The 14,224-nt window shown below is 30.2% G+C and overlaps 1 protein-coding gene across 2 annotated transcripts in view; it reads left to right on the forward strand.

The window, feature by feature from the left end:
- Positions 1-14,224, forward strand: part of Ibtk (inhibitor of Bruton tyrosine kinase) — a 79,021-nt gene that overhangs the window by 54,967 nt on the left and 9,830 nt on the right. For both annotated transcript variants that reach the window (XM_026411476.2, XM_026411484.2), the window contains exons 23-26: positions 95-258; positions 1,932-2,024; positions 2,513-2,656; positions 9,808-9,957. In XM_026411476.2, the coding sequence (XP_026267261.1) occupies positions 95-258; positions 1,932-2,024; positions 2,513-2,656; positions 9,808-9,957 (551 nt within the window). The remainder of the gene's footprint in view (positions 1-94; positions 259-1,931; positions 2,025-2,512; positions 2,657-9,807; positions 9,958-14,224) is intronic.

Raw genomic sequence — 14,224 nt, forward strand, 5'->3', positions numbered from 1 at the left:
TGTAACTAATATTTGTTAAGAATCAACTACATATTAGCTACTGAGCTAGGTATCTGCTCTTATTAACTTTAATGTTTTTTTCCCCTTCCCTTAGGTGAAAGTTAAACCTTATGTTAATGGTACAACTAATACATCTTCTAGGGAAGATTTCAAACCATGGGAAAAATCATCAATACTTAAAGTATCTACTCCACAGCCCATTCCCAGTAACAGAATTGATGTAACAAGTTCTTCCAGCTGGGTTGCTGGCTCTTTCAGGTAGAATTTTCATTTTGTTCTGTATCTGAGAAATATCATTAATTTTAATCAAATGAAAAAAAATTTTAAAATATTAATATACTCTACTATACATAAAATTACCTATATGCATACAAATTGCTAATCAATATTATAGGCTTATCCCCACCCAGGGAAAATATAGTTGTCTTTGTATTATTGTCAGTATATTATAGCATATTTTTCTTTGTTAATGTATATTAATTAAAACTCCCACTCAAGGGGAAGGTAATGATGGAGAAAGACTGATACACATGTAAGGTACTAAGTCATAGAAGAAAGAAGTTCTGCTGTTCTGTTGCACAGTAGGATAACTATAGATAATAATATGCTGCTTATTAAAAAGAAAAGCTGAAAGAAAAGATTTTGAATATTTTCACCATACAGACATGATAAATGTTTGAGGGGACAGTTTTACCTTGATTGGAATATTTCATAATATATATGTATGTTGAAAGATCACATGGTATTCCATAAATAGGTATACTTTTTATGTGTCAGTTAAAAACTTAAAAACCAAGAATTAGAAAAATACCCCATCTTCCTTTTAGGAAAACCATTTTTTTTTTTAAAATTTGTAAGCTTTATGCTTTCTGAGCTACCTTTAGGCCATGAAGTAGTATTAACTGGAACATCATAATCTTTGTTCCATATATGCATAATAGAGTACCTTATTATCTCACAAAATATATTATTATACAGTTAAATGTTTGCACCTTAGTGGGTATTCAAAATCTCATAAAATGTACTGTTCATTGTTAGTATATCTGAGGATATTTATTGAATGTTATACTGTCTTTTTACTTATATTTTATGCATATTTTTCTTTTATTTAGAAGTCAAATGAAGGAGTATTTGTAAATAGAATGCATAGGTTGCTCTTTTGTAGGGCTATTGAGCTTGTACTTCATTTTTATGTAACTACTTTGGTTGATTATAGGCTAACACTTATTGATTATATTATCACTCTGACCATTTGTGCAATTTTTTTGGAATGTGCTCTGTTATGTATTGGAACAAAGTATATGATGTTTCAGTTTATGTTGCTTCATGGTCTAATGGTAGCTCAGAAATTAGTCTGAAATGTTTTGGCATTCTAAGTAACATAAGAATTTCTGGGGACATCTGGAAACATATTCTGAGTACTGATGTTAGAATATTTTCTAAAGATGTCTTAAAAATAGTGCCTAGCTATATAAATTGGTCAATATTTTACATATTAATGGATACATAAACATTTCTACATCATTCTGAAGTATCATCTAGTGGGAATAAATACAGAAATATAGTAAATATTTTTCTTTTTGAAAGAAAAAACAGCAGATTATCCTTCAATATATAGTTATATGACTTATTTTTAGCTGTATCATAGATTTCGTTTAGGTTAGAAACTGTAACAATCATAGAGTATTTTTTTTTTTTTATGGTATAGCTAGCTACTTTTGGTGGGTTTCCAATATTGTTGAATATCCTAAGGTTTTCTAGAAAATGTCTGTTTTTGTTAATACTAATAAGAATTTTTGTTATCAGCAAAACAATTCTAAATTATACTTTCATTATTAATCTACATATAATTTATAATTTCATTGAAGTTTGGGGTTGGGCTTTAAAGGTAATCGAAGGCTTTTGTAAAGTAATTCTTTAATTTCTTTTAGTCCTGTCAGCCCTCCTGTCGTGGATCTCAGAACCATCATGGAAATAGAAGAAAGTAGACAAAAATGTGGAGCTACACCTAAGTCAAATTTAGGGTTAGTTAAACAAATCATAAAAAAAAAATCATATTCCTGTCCTAAAAAAATTGGAAAGATCCGTTGGATCGTTCCCATTATTTCTCTGCCTTATTATTTCTCTAATAGATTTAAGCCTTTTTCTAGGTAATTTAACCTTTATAATATTTCTTAAATCTGTGTAAAGATTGAGTTAAGTTGATAGACTAGCTTTTATACAAAACAGTATCACATGCTTTATCCTTGAAAAGTATATGAAGGAGGAATCAATCATAGCTATTACTTAATGATTGATAGTATAAATTGATATCACCACTGTTGATACTTTGTGAACATCTTGATCAAATAGTAAAGTCACACCAAATAAATAGGAAATATTATCCTTATCTCTAACTTTCATTAAAGAAATTCATACTAATTGGTTTAATTTCTAGCAAAATTATTTCTCATGATATTAAACTTTCTCAGGAGCAGTGAAACTAATTGATTTAATTTAATTTAATCTTCAGCAAAATGGTTTCTCCTGGAGTTAAACTTTCTCAGAAGCAACGAAAAATGATTGCATTGACTACCAAAGAAAATAATTCAGGAATGAGTAGCATGGAAACAGTTTTAACCACTCCTTCCAAAGTCCCCAAACCAGTCAATGCATGGTATGTATCACTTTTATTAAAATTAGCTTAGATCGGTTTATTATATTATAAAGTGATTCTTTACTCCTGAGGTTTTCCCTGCCTATATTAGCAAATATTTCATTCCTTCCTTTGCTTTTAAGTCAAAAATGGGATTTTTTTGTTTTGTTTTAATTTTTAATGTATTGACATTATATCATGATTTTCAAATGTTTTTCATTGTGAATATAATTTCTTCTTGTTATTCTGCTAAACTCCTTGTTAAAGTGACTTAAAATAAGTTTACTTTTTCATTTTATAATAAATAAAATACACCACAGGACATTTTCATAAAAGCAAACTTTATTTTTAGTACCCTTATTCCTTTGTCCTTTTGTATGCATCATAAATGTCTTTACATAGTTATACAAAGCTTGTTGTCACTTTTTTAAACAGTGCTGTTAACATTACATTATTTATGTTTTCTCTATTATAATTTACCCAAAGTGGCATAATTATAGGAGTAATCTTCGAAGAGGTCAGATGACAATTTTGAGATGTGTAAAATAAGCTGTATTCTGCTACCCTTTTATCTGCCCTTTTCTTTGTTATCCACATCAGAATATCTGGAAGCCAGTTCTAGAGAAGCACATATAGGAAGTAGTAGAACCCACTTTCTTTCACAGGAACTGAGGGTGATCTTGGTAGCCACCCTTAGTTTGGGAAAATCCTTCAGTGTTTCTAATGCTAAATTATTCTGTTTGTAAAAGGGAATATTTTTCCTACTGAGGGGATATGACACTCAGTTTTGAGTGTTGCCAGTGGAATCAACATAATGCTAGTCAGAGCTGCTAATAGGTCTAAAGTACAGTTTCTGACCTAAGAAAGTAAACAACAGAAATTGGAATACTGAAGTAGAAGAAAAACTGAGGATGACACTTGAGAAACTGGTCTTAGCAGAAATTTTTGAAATTCTTCATTATTTCTTAAATATCTTCCACATGCAAGACATTCTTCTAATTTCTGGTGATATGACAATAAAGCAAGACCAATTTGCTTATTGCCTTTGTAGGTTTTATGGTGTAACTGTTAACAATATTGAGTTGTGTTTTCCCTGGTGTAGAAAATAGCAAAAGGGAAAAAAGTATTATTGAAATAATCATTAAGATACTAAAATTAATGTAATTTGAAAGCATTAACTCACTATGTTTGGAAGCATTTGGCTTAGTAATGTTGTTTTAGATGTGCCATCAATTGGTTTCCTTATTTAAACAAAAAAATAAATGAAGAAAAAAAAATACATTTGTTTTCTTAGAGGCTTCTGCCTTAGAACCTTGTGTTTTTCTTTGGTCTGAACTGGGTCTTTTCTAGGCCTGTGGATTATCTGCCATCTTGGATTTTCCTTAATTGTCATCTTAGAAATGTCCTTGCTTTCCTCCAGTATTTAATCTTGTTTTCTATGTTTTGTGTTTGTATGTTTTTTGATTTACTCCCTGTTTTGTTGTAGTACAACTCCAGTAGTTTGCTGACAAAGAATATGAACTGCTTACGTTTTTGGAGTTTTTTATACATGAACATTTTGTTGTTTTCTTTTTTATTATTGATTGCTAGTTAGATTGGAACAAGATTCTAAGTTGGGATCCTTAGGAGAATTTGTTCCTTTTTGTTATCCCTGTGGCTTTTGGGAAGTCTAATATCATTTGATTTCCATTTCTTTTTATGTTACCCCCCATTATCCTTCTTTCATCTTTGTTTTCCCCCTAGAAATTTATAGTTTTCTTTATTCCTAGTGTTCAGAAATTTCAAAATTATGTACTTTCATGGGGTTTGTTTTGACATTATTTTGAGAATTTGGGTTAATTGAGAACAGCATGCCCTTAGGCTTAGAAAAATTGTATGAACTATTCCTTTGATAACTTTTCCTTTTGTTTTCTCTAGAGTTTATACTAATCAGATATTGGTCCTCCTGGATTTCTGTAATTAATTTTTCTACTGTCCATATATTTGTCTTCCCATTTCATATTCTCAAATATTTCCTTGATTATTTTCAACTATTAAAATCTTTAATCACCAAAAAAAGGCAACATGTATAAGAATGTTTGTAACAACATTATCTGTAATAACTAAAGTTGGAAATAGCCTAAATATCTATCAGCATTAAATGGATGCATTTTTAAAGTAATAGAACACTACCCAGTGATTAAAAAATGAATTATGACTAAATACTATGTGGATGAATCTCACTGATATAATATTGTGGAAAAAAAGCCAGTCAGAAAAAAGAAATATGGTCCCATATATGAAAAGTTAAAAATAGCCATTGACTTACATTCCTGTTTTATTCGCTCTTTTCTGTATATTTCTTGGTTCATTTTAATATTTTATTCTTTAGATTTATTGATTGTTTTAAGTTCTGATTAGAAGCACCATGTGCCTGTGTGGAATAGGTATGACTTTAGGATGCTTTGCAATATCCTTAGGGTATCCTTAGGAAGCACCACCCTAATATTGGTTACCTCCTTGGTATTTTTTTTCCTTGGTCTCCATAGGATGTTGATGATTTTTTCCCCCTCTCTTTTGGTACAGGGGATTGAACCCAAGGGACACTTAACCATTAAGCCACATTCTAGCCCTTCTTATTTTTTATTTTGAGACAGGGTCTTGCTAAGTTGATTAGGGCCTTGAAAAATTGCTGAGGGTGGCTTTTGAACTTTGAATTCTCCTGCTTCAAACTCCCAAGTCACTAGGATTACAGACCTATGCCACCATGCTTGGGGGCATGTCAATTTTTTTAAAGAACAGATTTAATTATTTGTTGTGAAGGTCTATAAATTTGGTTGCCAGCATTTTGGAAGCTGATCAGGGTAAATAGTTTAGGGCAGAGACTGAAGTTCTCATTGAATATAGATTTTCACTCACTTTACCATTTATTGTAAAAACTTGTGTAGAAGCAAATAGTTTGCTTCTGCCTTTCTATTTTACTAGTAGTGTCTTTGAATCAGATTTTCCTTTTGATAAGGTATAGGAGGTGCAGTCATGTGACCTCATGAAATTAGGACATTTACTATTCTCAATTATGCCAACAAATAAACTTCAAAAACCAGTTTTCACATTTTTAGCCATGTTCTTAATTCAGTATTTGATACAATATATGAGCTTTTCAAGGCTTTTGATCTTTTCACAGTACTACCACCTAATTGATGACAGGCTTTTTTTTTAAATTCCCACTCTACCAGCTATCACTCTGCCTCTTCATTCTCCAAAAACATGTTGCTATTTTTAGTCTGTCATCTCTTAATATCTTATTCTTTATTTGTGTGAGGTGGGCTTACACTCTTCTGGTTGCTTTTCTATTCACTTTAGGTGAAATTTCAGGAAAAAAATATTAAAGGGAAGAGTAGTTATTTATCTGACACTTTAGACTTTAATGTTCAAATTTAGGCAAAATGTTTCTCCAGTAATTATTAGCAACATGAGCTCAGAGAGTCCTACTTTGAAGGCCCTTTCTAAATTTTAAAAGTAGTCTATTATGAAAATATTCAGGAGAAGTCTAGAAAGATAGGAAGAAAATGCCATGAAATTTGGCCCAAAACATAAATCAGTGTACTTTTCATTGAGAAGTATTTGGCAACTATTAAATCTAAATGATGTTTATTTTAAATTTATTTTATGAAAACCTACTTGGAAAATTTAAATACAAACAAATGAGTAATGAATTTTGTGGCAAATTACAATTTTATTTTGAATTATTATAAAGGTTAGAAGTGTCTTGAGTTGTCATAAAATTAATAATTATGCATTTTATAATGATAATACATTTTTGTTAAATCTTAAGGATCTTTTAAAGTTGATTTCTGCAAAATTATTTTGAATATGTGCATTGTTTTTATTTATACTTATTAAAGAGTGAATTGAAGCAACTTTGTAAAGTATATATGTAGAAATGTATATATAAGTATATATTTATAAATGTAAGTGTATATTTATAAATATATACATATATTTTTTATTAGATTATGAGAATTTTATTCTAAGTTAATGGCACAAATCAAAACATTAAAAATTTTAAGAACACATTCACATTAAATAGTTAATATTTGGTATATAGGAACTTTGAGGCATGTTTAGTATAAATTGAAATAAAATTATTAGGTTGTTAATTTTCTTTCTTTATGCTATATTTTGTAGTGATGGGAATTCATAATTTTCTTTCTGAGATTTCTATAAAATTGCAAGGAATTCTAAATTGAACTGTGATTATTGAGTAGATACAATGTGGTGTGCTGGTTTGTATGATTAAAAGTTATTTTAATTTTATATTATGTATAGAATTATCTTTGAAATTATGAAGCAACCACAGTATTATTTATAATAATAACACTTGATTTTTACTTTGGTACACAGAGTACCTGAGTAGCACATATGCAATATATGCTAGAAATTCCTGAGAACATCCCTTAAACGCCTTGGCTTAAAAACTCACTGAAAGAATTTAAACATTTTTCTACTTTAATAAAATAAAAAATTGATCTGAAATTAGCATTTTAATCTAATTTGTGGATTGTGTTTCAGAGTCTTTTCATGATTATAGTATTTTAAATATTTCTTAAATATACATTATCATCATCTAATGTATCATCTAATCAGAATTTATTTCTTTACAAGATGTTTTTATACTATATCTTAATATTAAAGTTAATGTGCAGTTTATCATTTGCAAATCACAGATCAGCCCTCTAAATCTGCTTGTGGTTGTGGTAGGATTTTTGCTAGCCTTTTTATCCATTCTTTCACCTAGTATATAAATTCACAATTATAGTTTTATTCTTGTTGCCTGCAATTAGATGTGGCAAAGTAAAGTATTAAAGACAATTGGTTTTTGCACAGGAATGTAGTTCTAACCATTTGAATTTTAAATCTAATGTGAAAACATTAAGTATATATGAGATTTGGCCACTTTTCATCTTCAAGTGTTTTACTTGGAGAAGTAATACATTTCTCATCAGTCATCTTGAGTGGAAGAATACACAGTCTTCATGGCCTGGCTTGATATATGAATGCAAATTTTTCCAAATTCCATCGAGAACTAGCTAACATATATAGAATAGTTTCCAATTATTCAACTTTTTTGAGCTAGAAATGTATTCATTAAAGTTTCAGGGGTACTTTAGCTGAGGAATACAATTTTTGTTAATTTTCATGTGAATATAAATGTCTACAAATATTTTTCCATGAAGTTTCTGTGGCTACTCAAATGGAAAATAACCAGAGCCTATGAGGAAAGTAAAATTGTGGGAAATCAGACACTGTATCAAATCATGGCATAATCAGTGGAAAGAAACTTGGAATTTCTTTGAAGAATTCTTCATACCACATTTTATAATTGATCACTGTGTGTAACTAATGAATATGTGAGTTAAAACATTTTATAAGCAGTCTTACTTATATTTATTCTTGGAGAGCTTTTACCCTAAGTAACTTCTTAAAAAATAACCTGTGGGATACAAATCATGCATTAAATAATTAATTCAGATTAACCACTAGAATGAATTTGACAACTTGTACGTTTCAATAGTGATAGTTCCAGGTTTCTGTATTTAGAAAAATAATTTACAGGAGACACTCAGGGAATTTGCTAGTAAGAATATTTGCGAACAGTGTTCCCAACAATTAATGATACACACTGTATTTTATATCATAGTTAACTTATATCATAGTGAACTTTTGAGGGGAGAAAGGATTTGGAAAGGAAATTTGAACTGTATGTGTGTTTGACTTTTGTGTTCTGTATATGTGTATGTTTTGGGGAAAATTTTTGTGATAACGCCAAAGACTAGTTCCCTTGAAGGAATATTGTTAACATGAAAGCTTAGTAAGTCATCTTCTGATGCAAATCTATAAAGAAAATTTCTTTATATTGTCTCAGGTTTTATGTAGGGTAAATGACTTCTAATATGGAATCAGCATAACAAATTATCCCTACAAAGCAGCTTAAAAGAAACAATTATTTCTCACAAAACCTGTGAGTCTAGAATGTTAGCTGTGTTCCTCTTCAAGCTTCCCAATGCTGCCCTTAGGGTTCATCCAGAACTATAATAATTTTAAGGATTGACTTGCCAAGGGCCCTCTTCCAAGCTTACTCACATGGATATAAGTTGGATTGACATTTTTCCTCCTTTCATCACATTAAAGATGTCTTCCCACTTCCAGTGAAGTCTTTTGGACTTCATTGTTTCCATAACAAGCTAGCCATTTTCATATTGTGTTATACTTCTATGATTGCTTCAATAAATATTTTTTTATCTTTAGTTTTAAGTTGTTTGCCTATGATGTCCCTAAGTGTGATTATCTTTGCATTTATCTTGTTCGATGTTTGTTAAAACTTAGATTTTTAAATTTTTTCTTCCACCAAACTTGGAAAATTTTCAGCTGTTGTTTAAATATTTTGGTCTGCCATCTCACTCTCTCTTCTGCTTACAGTACTTTTCATATCCTGTAATTCCTCAAGGCTGACTTTTTCTCACTCCCAAGATTTCTATTGTTTATATGATGCCTATTGACTTCTTAGTCTACAGAGTTCATCCAAGTGCTAATTTTGTCTTTTCAACATAATTTTGTTCTTTTTTGTTTCTGTTCCTGTACTGAGTTTACCAGTTTTTTTTAAAATTTATTTTTATTTTTATTTTTTAAAGAGAGAGGGAGGGGGAGAGGAGAGAGAGAGAGAGAGAGAGAGAGAGAGAGAGAGAGAGAGAGAGAGAGAGAGAGAATTTTAATATTTTTTAGTTATCGGCGGACACATCTTTGTTTATATGTGCTGCTGAGGATTGAACCCGGGCCGCACGCATGCCAGGCGAGTGCGCTACCGCTTGAGCCCCATCCCCAGCCCAACCAGTTTTTATTCCTTCTGAGTATATCTTTGCAACTGTTGTTGTCTGAGGCATAGTTACAATAGCTATTTCAGTATCCTTGCTATTTTCAACATCTAGATTTATCCTTAGTGGTATTGTCCACTGATTTCTTTTTCTTACTCATAGTTTTGATTGGTTAACATTTGATAGCAAGGATTGACCATTATATTGGAAACTATATTGTTAAATTTTTCATATATATATATTCTATGTATGTCCTTTAATTTCCAGAAATGCCATTTTACAAAATGGATGTTCTAACATGATCTTTGCTTTCTTTTGCAGGGCATCTTCTCTACATTCAGCTTCATCCAAGTCATTCCGGGATTTCTTACTAGAAGAAAAAAAATCTGTTACTGGTCATAGTTCAGGAGATCATGTCAAAAAAGTTTGTTTTAAAGGAACTGAAAATTCTCAGGCTCCAAAAGTTGTAAGGTAATGAAGCAAAACCAATATATTTTTTACCTTAAACTATTCTATGGTTGTTATATGGTTTGAAATGATAAAAATTTTATGAGGCAGTTTTTTTATATTCAAAATTAAAAGTAGTATTCCTATTCCCTTTCTCCTTATCTTTTTTTTCCCTCCCTAAAACAGTATTGAGGTATTTGCCTTACAATAAACTGCATGTATTTAAAGTATACAATTTGAGGTTTTAATATATGTGCATATTTGTCAAATCCTCACCACTTTTGAGATAATGAACATAATCATTCTCAGAATTTTTCTTATTTCCCTTCCCCCGATTACCAGTTTACTTTTTTCAGTAGAGACTAGCTTGTATTTGTTCAACTTTTTCATCAATGGAACTATATAGTATATACCTTTTTTTATAATCTGTCATATTTTATTCAGCACAATTATTTCAAGACTCATCCATGTTTTAACCAGCAGTTGATTACTTTTTTTTTCTTTGCTAAATAATATTTTTCTGTATGGATATACCAGAATCTACTCACCCCCTGTTGATTGTACCTTTAATAGTTTTAGATTTTTTTCTCTAGCTGTTTTTGATATTCAGTGTATACATATAAAACAGCTTATAGCCTTTTTTTTTTTTTAAAGAGAGAGTGAGAGAGAATTTTTTTAATATTTATTTTTTAGTTTTCGGTGGACACAACATCTTTGTTTTTGTATGTAGTGCTGAGGATCGAACCCGGGCCGCACACATGCCAGGCGAGCGCAATACAGCTTGAGCCACATCCCCTGCCCCAGCTTATAGCTTTTTTACATAAAAATTTATAGGTAAAAATTTTTTATGATAGGCTTATAAATAAAAGTTGGGTGCTATGTAAAATATACAAGTGTTAAAATTGGCAAAAATTTATAACATGTTTTTGTATCAGACATTATGCTAACTACTTAAATTACATATTGGTGAAAAAAAAATCAATATAGCCCCTACTCATAGAACTGACAGTCTAAAGAAAATAAAAGCTTAAGCAAATAAATAGTTCCATAAAGCATTATGAAGAGGAAGTATTAGACTCATCATTCAGTTTCTACATTTTGTTTTAATTATCAAATATTAAGAAATCCGGTTTTAAATAAATAGTTTAAAAAATGTTTTAAATCTGCTCTTGGTAAGTTTAAGAGCATTCTTCATTTAGAAAGATAGTAGAAGAAGCTATATTCCTGAATTTATATTAAAGCAAAGTAACTTGGCAATAGGAGATGCTGATGATCTTTGGTGTATTAAAAATATTAGTTTCTGGGGCTGGGGTTGTGGCTTAGTGATAGAGCTCTTGCCTCACACTTGTGAGGTACTTAGTTTGATCCTCAGTACCACATAAAAATAAACAAATAAACAAAATAAAGGTATTGTGTCCATTTACAACTAAAAAATATATTAATTTTAAAAATGTATTTAAGAAAAAGTAAATACCAAGAAATCCTCTGTAATGACCTTGGGTCTCATTTTTCACCTTTATTGTAATATTAAAAAAAAAATAGAATCTGAAATAGGCAGGGTCTCCCTAAGGGCTTCGAACTTAGGATCCTACTGTTTCAACCTCCTGAGCTATTGGGATTACAGGTGTGCACCACTGTGCTTGGCACCATTTTTTTATTAGTGTAATTCTTTAATTATTATTAGTGTGATTCTTCCCATCTGAGTTTAAATATGCTCAGGTTCCTCCCATGTGGTCTGGGTGGGATAATTAATCCCTCACTCAGTTTCCATATTTAATTCTAATAATTGTCCTTTAAGTACCAATTCCACACTTCCTTCATCACCAGGTTTCTCAAAAGAACTGCCCATTCCCACTCATTTTGTAACTAATTCTGGCTTCTACCCTCACTGTTAAACTGAAAGCAGTTTAGGCTGAGTTCAATAATAACCTTCATATTGCCAACCATGGACTTTTTATGTGATTCATCTTACTAGAAGTTTAATTACAGGTCATTGATCATGTACTTTCTACACTATTTGTTTAATGAGCCTGTGTTCAGTTTATCATGTATATTCTAAAGATTCAAAATAATTATGTCTCCTGCCCCTATCTATCTGAGCTTCAGATTTAGTTATCCAAGTATCTTGACCTTTTCATCCTATCTGGATGTCCAGAATCAAACTTAACATCAAAAATGTTGACAAAACATAAAACAACCTATTCTTCCTGATTTTTAATCCTCAGTAAATAACATTTGGAAATCTTTTAAAACCTTTGTGTTCATCACCAATATTTAGTCTTTTATCAAGACATGATAGTTTCACTCTGAAATATTTATAGACTAAACTTTATATCTAGAACCATTACACTTTTATTCAAACTACTATGTTTTTTTACCTGGACTACCATAATGGCCTTCCTAACTGGTCTTGCATGCATAGTCCTTTTCCCTTTCTTCCAATATATTAAACTAGTGTGTTCTTTTGAAAATATGGAGCTTCCTGCTTTTAGGACAAAGGCCAGAATTTGTATTATGGCCTTTAAGACCTACATAGTTGGCTCCTGCCAACCTCTTTCGCTTTCTCTTGTAACAAGATCTCTAAATTCTAACCTTCTTGGCCTTTTCTTTGTTCTCAAATACACTTTCTTTTTTTTCTTCCTTCTTATCCTTTGACTAATTGACTCTTTACTCTTCATGCAGACTCTGTTCAGTCATCTACTTTAGAGAAGTCTGACTTCATTTACTGGCTGAAGTTCCTGTTATATATTTCCGTATCATTCCTTCATTGTACCTTCCACAATTATTATTAGTGTGATTCTTTAATGTTTGTTTACTATAAATATTTTTATGTCTGTACACTTAATTGTATGTTCCATGAGAGCAAGGAAGATGTCTTTCTTTGCTAGTCATTGTATCACTAATACTTACAATGGTTCCTATCATGTAGGACCCAGTGAACATTTGGTGAATGACTGAATGAATAAATAAAAACTAGCTATTTCAAATAACATTTGTTTCTAATTTAGTGAGTTATAGTGTTTGCTTTAGATGTATAAATTTTAAAGTATGAAAATTAAGTTTGTTTTTGTAATATTTTACATTTTAAATGTTAAATATATACATTGAAATATAAAATTTTTATTTGGATGAATATTTGTCATGGAACTCACAAAATATTAAAAATCTGTGGTTTCGTAGTTGATCACTAGAGTGTGCTATAACATCAAGGCTCTTAGTTGTGAAAAATGTGCCATTATAGATATATTGCTTTGGAAGTTTGAATTGGAGTGTGTGGCTTAGTCACGTATCCATATGTGTTTAGTATGAGAGTTAATGTTTTAAATAGCTACAGTGATCATGAATAATAATTTTCAAAAAGAAAACATAGCTTATGTTTCAGTTTCTATTTCTTTATAGAAGGTTTGTGAATCATAATCAAAATAAATTTGTTTCTTTGCAGTGTTTTATATTTCCTTATAGATAAATTAAAATATATAATCACCAAATTATGGAACACTTGATAGAAGCACATGTTTTACTGGCTTCATATAAATATAAAACACAGGTCCAGCCTTTAATGTGTTTGAAGTCTAGTTGATAAATCTAAATATATACACAGAAAAGTTAAATGACAGACAAGAATGAAATTATAATACAACTTAGCAATATTAAAGAGGTCACAAATGATATGGGATTAATGCCAAATGAGTGGTTCAGAGAAGGAAAAGTGACCACCATGGATTAGAGTTGTTAGGAATGATTTCATTGAAGAAGGTTTTTTTTTTTTTCACTCACGTATTCATAAATATAATTATCACATATTTGGAACTGAATAAAAATATTATAAATATTATATTATAAATTAAATATAATTATATTTATATATTTTATATTTTATATATGATTATATTATAAAATAAATATAATTAAATATTATAAATATTTTTATTCAGTTCCAAATATGTGATAATTATATTTATGACCATGTGAGTAAAAAAAAAAAAAGATCAGTGAGAAAAAAAATTACTTAATTATTGATCCCTTTTATTGTCACAATCTTTTGAACTTGGGATGAGATTTTTAAAAAGAGAGAAGAAAGGACAGTATAAACAGAGGAAATAGTGGAATTAAAGTAAGAAGATAGGAATGCTTATGATCCTTTGTGGAGTTGGGATGGTAGGGGTGGGAGGCCCATCTAAAGAAATTCTACAAATTTTACATTCTTATTATAATTGTAGAAAATGTGACTTTTCCAAGGCTAAGGCAAAAAAGGCAATGTTGTATGAGATGTCAAAATTTAGGAGAGGGG

The sequence above is a fragment of the Urocitellus parryii genome, chromosome 8 (genome assembly GCF_045843805.1).
Source record: "Urocitellus parryii isolate mUroPar1 chromosome 8, mUroPar1.hap1, whole genome shotgun sequence".
Classification (NCBI taxonomy): Eukaryota; Metazoa; Chordata; class Mammalia; order Rodentia; family Sciuridae; genus Urocitellus; species Urocitellus parryii.